The sequence below is a fragment of the Nuphar pumila genome, unplaced genomic scaffold, assembly GCF_984573655.1.
Source record: "Nuphar pumila unplaced genomic scaffold, dmNupPumi1.hap1.1 HAP1_SCAFFOLD_1009, whole genome shotgun sequence".
In the NCBI taxonomy this organism is placed as follows: domain Eukaryota; kingdom Viridiplantae; phylum Streptophyta; class Magnoliopsida; order Nymphaeales; family Nymphaeaceae; genus Nuphar; species Nuphar pumila.
In genome coordinates this window covers 27,971-40,631 of record NW_028323561.1, presented here as the reverse complement: position 1 = coordinate 40,631, position 12,661 = coordinate 27,971, and the positions used below count along the sequence as shown (strand labels likewise).

Below are 12,661 nucleotides of genomic sequence, written 5' to 3'. Positions count from 1 at the left end.
AGGTAATGTGGTGATTGCCTTCGCAATGCGACTGGATTATGACAACGTGGGGCAGATTGTTGACACCTGGCATACGTGTAGGTACCAACAAGCGGGCTGCAAACGCCTTTCAGGGGTGGGAAATTGCTTGATGTGGCGCGGAAGGTGTTGCATTGTCTCACGAGGGGCTGGTGAAACGGGGTCAGGGCGAGGAAGCGTTTTTGGGGCGATTACAAGTTATCGTGGACCGAGGCTTCAACCCTGCGGAGGAGCTGTTGATGGCATACGAGAACGACTGGAACCAGTCTGTGGACCCTATCTACAAGACCGTGGCGTATTGATTGTTCGGACAAAAGGGTATCATCAGATAAGCCCGCGTTCAATTCGCGGCGAACTCAGTCATCTAAACCTACACAAAACCTATGCAAGTATGTGTGTTTTGGTGCCAATCAAGGCCATTGTTGTTTGTTGATGGGTAGCGCCATGCTGAACGGCGTGCAGATAGGCATGACATGTTCACTTAGGTGAGTGCCACGTTTATTGTGTTGGCGCTTTCAATTTACCTTGTAGCATGTGGCAGTTTCTGAACAATACATCGGTTCACGTTGCAATGCATGAGACAGACAACGAAAGAGGGATATGATACAAAGCCAGACAGACATATTACTTCAGGCCTCAAATGTTGGACGTTAAACATCTCGTGTTGTTTTAACGTCCAACATTTGAGGCCATCTCGTGTTGTGCTTGGCTGCAAGACAACTTGCGGCGCGTACTTTCCTGAAGAAGTAGGATCTGGATGATGTTGCACATCATTCTCCATGTGAATTTAATTCCTGTTATCTTGATCTCAGAGGAGGTTGGATGCAGATAATTCACATTGTACACTGTACTTCGTTGAGCTTCGTCTCAAACATCAAGGCGACCACATCGCTTTTAGCTTTTGTACAATTAGGGCAAGGCAGAATATTGCAGCACACGCTGGTATGTATATGCGATTTGATGTGCAGTCCTTTTGGTGAGTGGATTGGTACATCGCCCGTTCGAACAATGCCTTACACAGCTGCACCGCATCTTGGTGTGACTTGCGCAAAAGAGTGTGTGCTGGGCTGCATGACTGAGATAATGGGACAATGAGTTTGTCCACTTTGACGAGAAGGTTGCCTCCGCTTGCCTCTAATCATGAATAGGGATTGCGGCTGCATCCCAAGCCACACAGCGTGCACATCACCTATGTCCCCCCGGACGGCGTGATGCCTGGGCAGTTAGCAATGCAGCGCACAGTAGCGTTGCACAACCCAATCACCCCTCTGAGGGGCGTGGCAAATTATGGCATGGTCCATGCAGCCCGCTAGCATGTAGTGACAGTGGCAGCTCTGGGTACTTGGAGCACTGGCGGGCAGGAATGCCAAGCTGAGGTCCATAGCGCTTTAAAAAATGCAAATTGGGTTGGTTTGTTACATGGACACACACAGCACGAAGTGAAGCATTTTGGTAGGTCGGTGGTCAGCAGATGCAATATCCTGTGAATGCCCCAGCCTCTAGGCGTACAGCATACAAGGATTGCTCCGTTGTCGCATACATGAATAACAAGCAACGCCAGAAATCCCCTAAATCAGAAGTCAGTCGAAGCTTCGGAGCAGGGTGTGGAGGATGTCACCAGGAGCCATCGCATGCGGCCCCTCAAGATGATGAAATGATATGCATCGTACGAGCCAGTGAGCCTCTTTCAGCAGGCGAACATGGGTTTTCCATGCTGGGTGTACATCCTGCATACCATATGATCTGATTGGCGTTTGAATGAATTGCAGAGTCCAAATACGTTGTGCATGTCGTAGCTTCGTTGCAGGGACTTTGCCGTCACAAGCCCAGTGCTTCGCCAAAATGGGCTTGACGCCCGTTTCTGCGCAGATCATCATGAGTTTTCGCAGATACAGACCGGCAAAGCAGATTGCCTGGCGAAGCACAGAAACGCATGTTGAAAAGGCCGACCATCGACCAAAGCGAAGCAAGGCACAAACATACCGAGACGTACAAAAGTACGATCTACGTTCACAAGGTTACTACAAGCACATAGATGGAAAGCAGGTGCAGCGTTTCGCCAGACCTTGTGATTTGTGGGTATAAATGCCTGGAAATGCGTGAATATCATGGACAACTAAAGGGTTGCAAACCCAATCTGGCGAAGGACTGTGCAGGTGACTCCTAATGCTGACTCGCAACTGCATATTCGATCCCGCTTTGGCATTTTTACGGCTGCAGCAAAGACAAAATAATGCATTATGACACTCACAAAGGTCAGGCTATGATCGGTCAAGCTGATCCAGGTACGCTAGCCTCAGGTGAAGGTAATGATAGCACTGTATCACTTTGAATGTGCTGTCTTTGTTGTTTACTGACTATTTTCTGCCATCATCTATGTGATGCAATGATAGCACTGATTCCCAAGTAGTTCTTGGAGTTGCCACTGTCCGTGTGGATGGGGCAGTGCTGTAAAAAGTACATCATCATCACAATTCAGCCGTACCTTGGGCAACCCTCCCACGGAGGAGGGGCGCGGAATGAAGTCCAGCAAACCTGCAGAATCGACTTTCTGCTGCGATACGCGTTGGCGTTGAACAAACGCCAGGCATTGCTTGGACAGCACAAAATCGCACGGGCTGAAAATCAGCACCGCCAGCTTGCGCTGGGTAACGCCGTCGCCGCTGCTGCCTTCATCGCCAGACGATCGCCCTGGTGTATCACCTCGACTGGTGGCGATGCTGCCATTTGGCGCCGACCAATTTGAGGGTGATAAAATACCATCTCCTTCTTGGCCTTCGCTTGAGCGCTTGCGCACGGCAGAGTTGCCATCTGATGAGGCAAAACCTGCAAATCCAGACGCGCCGCTTGCGTGATCTATTGGAACCTCCAAGCACCACCAGGGAAAGCTTGCATGATGATGATGATGATGCATCTTTTACAACATTTCTGCATCCATATGGACATCGGCAATCATGTACGTTATTCAGAGTGGGAAGGTACGCACACGCATCGCAGGACTGGTGGGGGTGGGATATCACAGATTACAAGGTAAAGACATGGCTCTTGCGCTGGAAGTAACAAAGCCCCGGTCATAGTTGCACACACCCCACAATCCCATGCTATGTGTGATGGTGGCAAGTACCCAAAAAAACATGGTGTGCCATATGCCCACATGCTAGGGTGCTACTTCATTCCCTATCAATGAGTCAGGCTGGTCTAGGTACGCTTGCTTCGGTTGATGGTGATGGTTCCGCTGATTCCCAAGCAGTTGGACTTGCTAGTGTCTACATGGATGCGGTGGTGTTGAAAAGATACATCAACATCATCATTGCTGACCGGCTACAATCGTCCCTCCCTGTGGGCTCAAATACACCTCGTCATCAAAGCAAGCAGGAGACTGGGAACCACGCACCTAAAGGTAACGGCAAGTCCATTGCCAGGTCAGCAAAAGCGCCGTTATCCGCCACAACCGGTACACACACCTGCCCGGAGCTCTGCCACAACGCATCGGCCAGCATCGCCACCAAGCGTTGGTTCCCGCGCCGGTGATACTCAATCCAAGGATGCCTCAACACCGCATCTCTGCTGAGGCACAACCTCAACGCGCTCTGCACCGCCTCATGGTGACTGGCAGCCAAGCGTGCCGCGCCACAGTCCTGGTCATCGCTCGCATGGCTTGAGAACTCGGCAACGATGCTTGCAGACCCTGGCAATCCCTCATCGACGCCTTGACATGCCAGACAAATTGCCCCGTACCCAGGTAGGGCATCGGCATCTTCCCGTTTACTTTGCACAGAGGGATCTGCACTATCTCCTTCACGACCCTCCGCAAATGGCGCTTTAACAGGAGGCACAGTGGTGCTTGCACTGTGCTCTCGTGCATTGCCTCGGGCGCGTGCTTCCATAGGGTTCATGGCATTATGCAGCATCTTTTGGAGTCCGTGGGGTGGGGGGGTCCGTCTCGTGAGTGAGTGAGAGCAAGTTAAGCCTATGGAGCAGATCCTGTGACGGGCGGTGTCCAGTCATCGCTGCGTGCTTGAGGGCAAGCAACGCAGGCATTTCGTTGCACTCCACTGGCAGCGAAAAGATCTCCTGTATTTGTGGCTGCACTGATTTGAGCAGACCTTTCCTACCGGCAGCGTACAGTGCGTCCAATGTGTCGTACCTGCAGTCAACTCTGCACTTGTCTCGTGCGTCGCACATGCATGCAATACAATCACACCAGACAACACACCAGCATGCCCAGCAGCTGCAACTAGTGAAGACATGAAGTGCACGGGTAATTCATGCAATGGGTCTGCATATGCACGGCTGTCATCGCTGCATGTTTTCTGCCACTGGTTGGGCGATCATCGCAGGCAAGCAGCGCAATGTGGAAAAGAGTGATGCTTTCCGAATCGCTTGCAAAGAAGGGAGTGATGCTGCTTCGCGTGATCATGAGCGCAAGAGATTACGCGTGCCATGTCTTTCTGCATGTTGATATGTCTCATCATTTCATCACCACATGAGTTCCCATGAGTTTATCCCTGCCGGTACCCATCACATGAAGATGATGACGTATCATTTTACAACACTACCGCATCCACCCGGACATTGGCAACTCCTCACATCCATCGTCCAATCCATCATCTGACGCACTGGGCGTGCGCGATGATCATCACACAGCCGCGAAATTTGACTGATGGTCGCATGGTCACCTACCTTGAGAGCAGCTTAGCAGCTGGGCGAGCTCCAACTCCCATTCCCCCAACACCTGCCGACGCCTTCCCTGTCATCGCTAGGAACAACCTGCAATTTGCAGCCAGCAAGTTTTCCGCATGTAGTGTTTATGTTTCATAGTGACAGATTGATCCCCTTTTTTGCCAGCAGTTTCCTGGACGTGCTACATGCATGCGTCCTGACATGTAGAAAGAAGGATCCAACAAGTAACCTCGACGAAGGGTTTGGCCAATTTTTGTCATATCATGCCTGCAAATACAATTGCTACTTGCTCGTTACTTTATGTGTTTACAAGTATATTCCCAGCACAATCCCACAGAGCACTGCAACAACACTGCAGTAAAACAATCTATTCAGTTGCAGTGGAGTTATAACCATGACGCACCCCAAGGCATGCGGTTCAAAGCGACGAGACTCTACGAAGGACTGCTTGGTGGTGATGTTGAGGTATGGAGTGTGGAACTCCATCTCAGCTTGCGAGATGTTGTTCGAGAGCAGCTGCAACAGATCACAATCCCTGCTCACAATGAAGGTCGACGCCTGCTGAGCCTCACTTTCCTGAAAGCAGATGTTTCGGGTGATTTTTTCAGTCGGGAGACAGGTCGGCGGTATGGTAACTCCTTCCGAGCATGCCTGCGTCTTGTTCCGGTAGGGTTGAAACCCTGCTAAGCAAGTATCATGCGGAACCATAGACAAGGTATGGGTACATCTTACCTGTAGGATTCGAATTGCATGTGAAATATACTTGTCAGCCTCTCGTGCAGCCTGGACGCACGTGCAACCAGCTTCCTGAGCGGCTCTTATATTTGCCACCGTATGGGACTTCAATTGCGAGAAAGGGACCCCACGAGTTTGCTGCAATCGCCTGCGCCTGGACAAATAAGTGCCAGATCCATTGCAGGGCTTTGCTGGTGCGTCGAAAATGCAGAATGCATCAGTAGCTGACAAAACGAACAAGAAGTAACGGAGCAGATCTTGGAATGCAGTCGCGGTGCTCACTGGAGAAGTTGGTAATGCTTGTGTATGTGATTTGCTTGATTCACCAAGTTATTGGCGTCAAGAACAACGACGGTCGCCCTGCACGAGACGTCGAGCCCTCTATTACATCGGCCCTTGAACACGGAGTTCGGCACCCAACGCAGACTCACAAGCGATTTCCAAGATTGCTTAGCGAGAAAGTGAGAAGATGAGCCGCGTAAGCTTGCCATCACCTCGACACCACCAACTGCAGCACATTTGCTGCTTATGGCTGGGTATGTAGCCTTGCCCCAAAGGGTCCACACAACCCTTGTAAGCCTTCGCTGGATGTGGGCTTCCAATTGACCTTGCTCGCATCGCGTTAGCGTTGCTCAAGGAGTTACTCCACTTGCCAGTGTGTTATTGTTTTGCTACCGTAAGCTGGCAAGTGACGTAAGGGAAAAACAAGTCATGACGCTGCGCAATATAACTTATCAACGCGTGTAATGTCATGGATGTGGAAATCCTCAAATCTTTGCATGCGATGCTGCTTATGGCGCTCGACAGCATTGATATTGTCGACAATGGGTAATTACTCTTGATGCAACCAACCCTAAGTAGGGCACCATGCCACCTAAAGGGAAGGGAGTAGTCAATGATACTGCGCCCGCTCCCAATTTGATCGATAAGCTTTTTCCAGCGTGGAACGATGCGGACGTTGCTAATGACAAGGCTGGCCAGGTTCAGGGTACGACTTCATCACACCTTGATGTCAAGATACTATGACGAATGCTGTGGAAGGGCACTCGCGTTTGATTGTTGATGGAATACTGTTCATCAACGACGTCCAAGATGCTTCCATATCGTTCAGCGACATCATGCACCATCGTTGTCTGGTCGGGGCTGTCTAGGGATAGCTGGCACGGAACATCAATGTCGTGGGACTTCCTGGGTCACTTGCCGTGGCCATGAGGTTTATGTTTGTCTGGTTTACAAGTATAAGATGACATTTTGCGTTGGCACATATTCATGGCTTGTTCGAGGCTTGGACGACACTATTGGCATGAAGATGTGAAACAAGTGCACTGCACAGCACATTGTCGGTCTGTTGGTGTTGCTTCTGTGCCTCGAGAAGCATTTCATCGTCACGTACGCTCGGGTATCGTTGATGAGCACTGTTTAACACCAATTAGGCATCACGACACAAAACGATGCTGCGCCCGCTGGTCAGTCGACTAGCAAGTGAGGCCTGGAGCAAGGGTGCTTCCGAGGCTAGCTGGGTTTGAAATCTTACGATGCATTGGGTACATTCCCATCATTCAAGCTCAAGTCTTCCACAGCGCTTGTCGCACGCAAGGGCTCAGAAAATTTGCAAAGCAAGGGAGACAGCCCATTGTTTTCGCATGAGCAATGGACCCGAGGTTGACGATAGTGCAAAAGCTCCATAGGACTGAAACCGCAGAACAAGAAGGTAACACGGAAACAAAACACGCTTTTGAACCGATGGACAGAGAAGAAGCATGAGATGGTTGCGCTGCGCTAGCGTGCACGCTGTCAAAGTTCATAAGAATAATCGCCAAGAAGCAGCATGTGAGTGTCGGCAAGACAGCACTATACCTAGTACTGGTGCTGTCTTGTTTGTTGACAATGCTGTCTCTTGTGAGGCGTATATCATTGATTCTTTGTCTCTGGTATGCACAGGTGTGTTTGAGGACATTGATGGACTGGTATTTCCTGCCGAGACGAAGCACTGGTTGGACTGCTGGAAACGGCCGGATGATGTGGTCATTGGAAAATCCAAGGCCGACGTGGTGGAGATGGAGCGCTTGGAGGTCAATGGACAGAAGCTTCTGGGCGGCACGAGCGGCCGTGTCTTTAAGGGGGCGCTATATTTTGGGCACCCACACTTGAATGGCTCATGGGCATCTTTCTTTTCATCCAGCAGATCCAATCTCAGGTCCGCCTTGCATTCCTTCCTACATCAGTCACTTCGAATCGGACTCAAGTCAAACGAGCTGCTCCAGCCAGTCATCACCGTCTCGTGAGTGCTTGATGATTCACCCATTCATGAACTGACATGCCAGTGGCAGGGCATTGAATGCATCCTCGCACACAACTCCTCTGCCACATGCTGAGGTGCTGAGCATGTGTTATAAGTGGGAGATGTACGTATAGTCAAGAAAGTTATTAGATCAGGCAGTGCGAGCACATTTTCCAATGAGTGTACCCGATCCATATTTGAGAATGTCGAGAACATCAGCATTGTCCCATGGTCGATAAGTAGAATCATGTAACCGATTGTGCGTATCATATTGCAGATCTCCAAGGCTTTTGTTTTTGGCAAATGTTGCGCGAACTATGCCATCAAGTATACCAGATATTCAGTGAATTCTTGGGGTCATCATGGTGCCTCGAGCGATGAAAAACAAGCCATGCAGATCCCCAAGGGCGGCTACCTCTTTGAGCTCATTCATCCGCAGGCCGCAGGGCTGCCAATCATCTCCTCGAGCGGCAAGTACCACGTCAAACTCTGGATCATGGACAAATGAGGCGTGTTGTCGTCGACGACCGCGTCCCAGTCGACCTCTTTGGCCGCGCGTTGTGCGTAGGCTCGCGCCCGCTGCAGCTCTGGCCCATCCTGCTCTCCAAAGCGCTCTTCAAAGTGTCAACCGCGTACCACATCCTCGGCCGCCGCTTCCCAGACCAGGTCCCTGCGTTCCACTGGCTTACCGCCTGGCCGCTTGAAGACCTCGTGCTGCCATTAAACGGCATCTCCGTCCCTGATGGCGAGCTGTTTGACCGCCTGGAAGCTTCCGTTCGAGAGCACGCCATTCCCACAAAGCGCCGCACCATCATGTCCGCTCATTTGAAGATCCGCAAGGAGCCTGACTTCCCCCCCCCCGCGTGTTTGTGTTCTGCGGGCCACCTGGCGTCGGCGTCGGCGCCGTTCTTAAGAGCTTTGTCCAAGCGTACCCCAACCTCTTTGCCGAGATCGTCTCGCACACCACCCGCGCTCCCAAAGAGCACGAGGTCGAGGCCTGGACTACTTTTTCACAGACAAGCCATCTATCAGGCGTGTGCCTCCTATCTGCTTGCGACAAATTGCATTGTTTAGGCACCTACCAGCCCATCCATTAGGCGTGTGCGATAGCTGTACCTCTTTCGCCTTTCATCTGCGACCGCAGTTTTTTGTGTAAGCATGTGTTCGTCGTCTATCAGGCGTGTGTTTGCTCCCCGTGCTCTCCTGTTTCCAGTATTAGCAGATGCCTTGTGATCGACAAGCTTCCCCCGCCGTTGCTCAGCATAGAGTGTTTGTGGAAGCAAAGAGCTTGCCAAGAGTAAAGAGCAAACATGTGCAGCGGCAGTGCGTCGCTCACACGTTGCCGACACAAATGGCTTGTCCAGCGCCTCCGAGCGGGGTGGCCGAGCTCTTCTTACACTATTAAGGCCCCAGCCACACCGAAGGCTCGTCGTCCATTCTGACTGGAGCAGGATACCCAAACATTAGCAGCACGCAGCACGCCATTCAAGCCTCTGTCAGAGCTGTACCAAAGCATCCGTCAGTTGCACAATTCTCAGATCATCAACAACAAAAGCTGGATGATAAAACGCATCATTTCTAGACCCAAGCATCCGCTTTGCACAGACTTTGCCGAGTTGCAGTTGTGAACAAACTAGCACTCATCCCATGTCTCACGCAGAATGGTGGATGAGCTTTGCAAATGGCTCTGATCCAGCTGCCTTGACCACCAACTAACTCATCATAGGTTGCAGGGCGATGCAAGACAACGGCGAGTTTCTGGAGGTCCAGAGCATCGAAACCGTGCACGGGAGGAGGCAGCTGTACGGAACGTCGTACGCAAGCATCCGCTCAGTGGCAGCAGGGGGCAAGATCTGTGTGGCGGCGCTGGACATCAACGGTGCAAAGGCACTGCACGACGATGACCGCATCAATGCTGTGTTCATCTACATTGCCCCCCCCAACCTCGGGGTCCTCGAGAAACGCCTGCGGCATCGCCTCAAGGAGCATGAATCCACAATTCGCAAGCGGCTTGCCTGGGCTACAGAGCAAGTGCGTCTTCGGACCGTGTGCTGCTGATGACGTACCGCAAGGCGGCGCTGTGTACTGTGCATATGCAGCTTGGCTCAGCTTCTGTTTCTCGTGGTTGAGCTTCCGATGAACGTCACAATTGCATTTGACGTTCACAGCGTTGTCAGGACTGCAAGCGGTATGGAATTACACGATGGACATGGATCACATCCAATGCGCCACGCAGCTCTCCTTCCCGCCGAGCTAATTTTGAGAGCAGCGCAGTCGCCTGCCTGGAGTTTCTTCGGCATGTATCAAGTTCTACATTCTGTGTCCTGTACAGGTCAAGCTATCAAGCAGCCCTGGCCTCGTGGATATTGTTGTTGAGAACACGAGCGACAAGAAACAAGTCTACTGGACATCAAGGAGGCCATTGCCCGGCTATCACCCATCGTGCGCAACCGGCTGCATGGCATTCCTGCCTACATTCTTGACTACTCCGACCTGATCATCGCAAACCAGGTGGAAAAGCCATTCTTGAAGCCGATTCTTCTGTGTGGACCGTGCACGACCGAAAAATGGGAGTTCTTGCAAACCCTGGCGGACGAGTTCCCGGATGTGTTCGCTTTCCCTCAGCTTTACACTGACGAGGCTGAGTCTGACCCACCAGACCCGTATGACAGCCGGTGTGTCTTCACATCACCTTGAACGCCATCGATCCTGCGGTGGTGGTGATGTATCTTTCCACAACACTACCGCATCTATATGGACATCGTCGACATTGATGGTACATGAGCAGACACCGCATACAAGCTTTCATAATGTCGCAGGATCTGCATGGTTGCAGGCCGTTTTGAAAGGGAGGGCAACGGGTTTGCCTAAGCAGCGTTCATGACGTTGATATGACCGTAAACTGTCATACAGATCAGAGATCACCATTTCAGACAGAACCCCTTGAGTGTTGCAAGAACAAGCCATGGTTCTCAAATGGGTGGGCATGGCGAGCGCCCGATAAAAATGCATGTGCACATTCCTGACAGAAACAAAAGTAGTACAACGCGGAGATTGCAATGCAGAGAACACCGGCCAGGAACGTCAACAAAGCCAACAGCAGGGGGGAGGCGCCCCATGACTCCTGCGATGACAGCAGTGCTATCGTCAAACACCTCCATGGACCCCCCCCCCCCCCAAGCTGACGCCGTAGCCGAAGATATCCGAGAGGATAACCTGCCCCGTCACACCGTGTTCCCACCGATCACCGCTTTGTTGCCAGAGCCTGAGAATGAGGACCCTGAGGGGCCTGTCACGATCCTTCCCAGGCCCTTCCCAATGCAGCCCGTTCGACTCACCAAGCAGGAATTTGACAGCATGAAGCACCAATTTGTTGAGGTGCATGAGCAGCTGTTCAAGCACGAAAAGGTCACACGACGATACGGTATGAATCATCATCAGCTCAATCACGCGCTTGTGCAAACACCGGGCATGCGAGTGACTGCACAGCCAGATAAAGTCATGCGCAGGGAAAGACTTGCTAATGCAATGAGCAACAGTGGATCTGCCTCTGTGAGGTGATGGCAGCTTATGATCAGTGTGCGGCGAGGAATGGTGTTTTGCGCAATCGCTGCCGACTGATGATCCGAACAGCTTTTGACGCTGTTTTGGCGGATTCTGGAGGTCAATGAGGCAGGGGGAGGCTCATGCACGCAAACCATAAGGACCACCTGCTGCACTGGGCTTCAGCCTTGACTGAATTACGAAGTTACAAGTGGCTGTGTGGTTGGTTTGACCAGCTTACGTTGTGCAGCAAGTACACATGTCATCATGATTTTCTTGCCACCACACGCTCCCCTTACCCCCTTTTGTTGCAAGGAGAGGCGCAACAACAGCGCACCAAAGCTGACGATCTTGTGAACTGGTGCGTGCAGCTGTCCGAATGGAGGAGCTGCAAGCGATCATGCATCAAGGCAAGCTGCCCCTGCTTGATGTTGAGCTAGCCTCAGCGCAGCAATTCCGCGACCAAAGCACAGACTGCTTGTCCATTTTCCTTGCTCCGCCATCCATTGAGGAGTACCATGCGCGAGTGACGACGCACCTCACCGAGACCGAGCGAGCTATCTCCAAATACCTTCTCGAGGCGAGGCGGCAGATTGCCCAAGTCGCAAAGGCCGGGTTCTACAACGAGATCGTGACCAACGACAAGATCAATATGACAACAGAGCATCTCATCGACATTGCCAAGAAGTACCGACCCGACGTTTTCAAGGACATCTCAACAGGTGCGTAGAGATCGGTGCTTCGCCAGGCAGATGTGTGGGTCTGTATCCCTGAATATGCATGATATTTGGGGCGGAACTGGGGTTCAAACCCCATTCTATCAAAGTGCTGGCAGTGATCTCGCTTTGCACTTTGCTGGCTGTCAGTTGCCTGTACTCTCAATGCGGCTTCAGCGTCGCATCATGGGTTGGGTATGCATGTCACATTGTCGGAGGTGCAGGGCGTGAGGATCTCAAGTATCGCTCAAGTATCGCCCTAGTCCTTGTGGGTGCATTGGTGTTGCAAGACGCATCACCATCATCAACATTATATCATCACACAGAAAAGAGCAGGAACAAGAAGACGGCACTGGCCAAAAGCAACCTGACACTCAAGTTCGCATCACAACGCAAGCCTGCCCTGAACGCGCTGCAGCTTGCACGAGCCAAAAGCCCAAGAGAGCGCCGGTACTTCACAGCGTTGTACCTGCATAGGGCGATGCTGAGTTCCCAAAGCGTGTTGGTGATGAATCCTGCCTTGTTCACCACCCGCCCAGCACTTGCAGTCATTGGGTGCAGTCATCATCATCGTCAGCATCATGCCGAATGGCGCTGCATTGCGCGGTGCAGGTGAGGAAGACGCAAACTCAAAAGAGCCTGCAAGGAACATCCGCGTCATCTATCTGGTCGGCCACCCACTGCT

General features: G+C 51.8%; 1 protein-coding gene across 1 annotated transcript; it reads left to right on the top strand.

Moving 5' to 3' along the window:
- Positions 1-11,277: 11,277 nt before the first annotated feature.
- LOC149809578 (guanylate kinase 1-like) lies at positions 11,278-11,990 on the top strand. Its single transcript, XM_089994754.1, has 2 exons — positions 11,278-11,380; positions 11,632-11,990. The coding sequence occupies exons 1-2, from the start codon at positions 11,278-11,280 to the stop codon at positions 11,988-11,990; spliced, it is 462 nt and encodes a 153-aa protein (XP_089850880.1).
- The last annotated feature ends 671 nt before the right edge of the window (positions 11,991-12,661 follow it).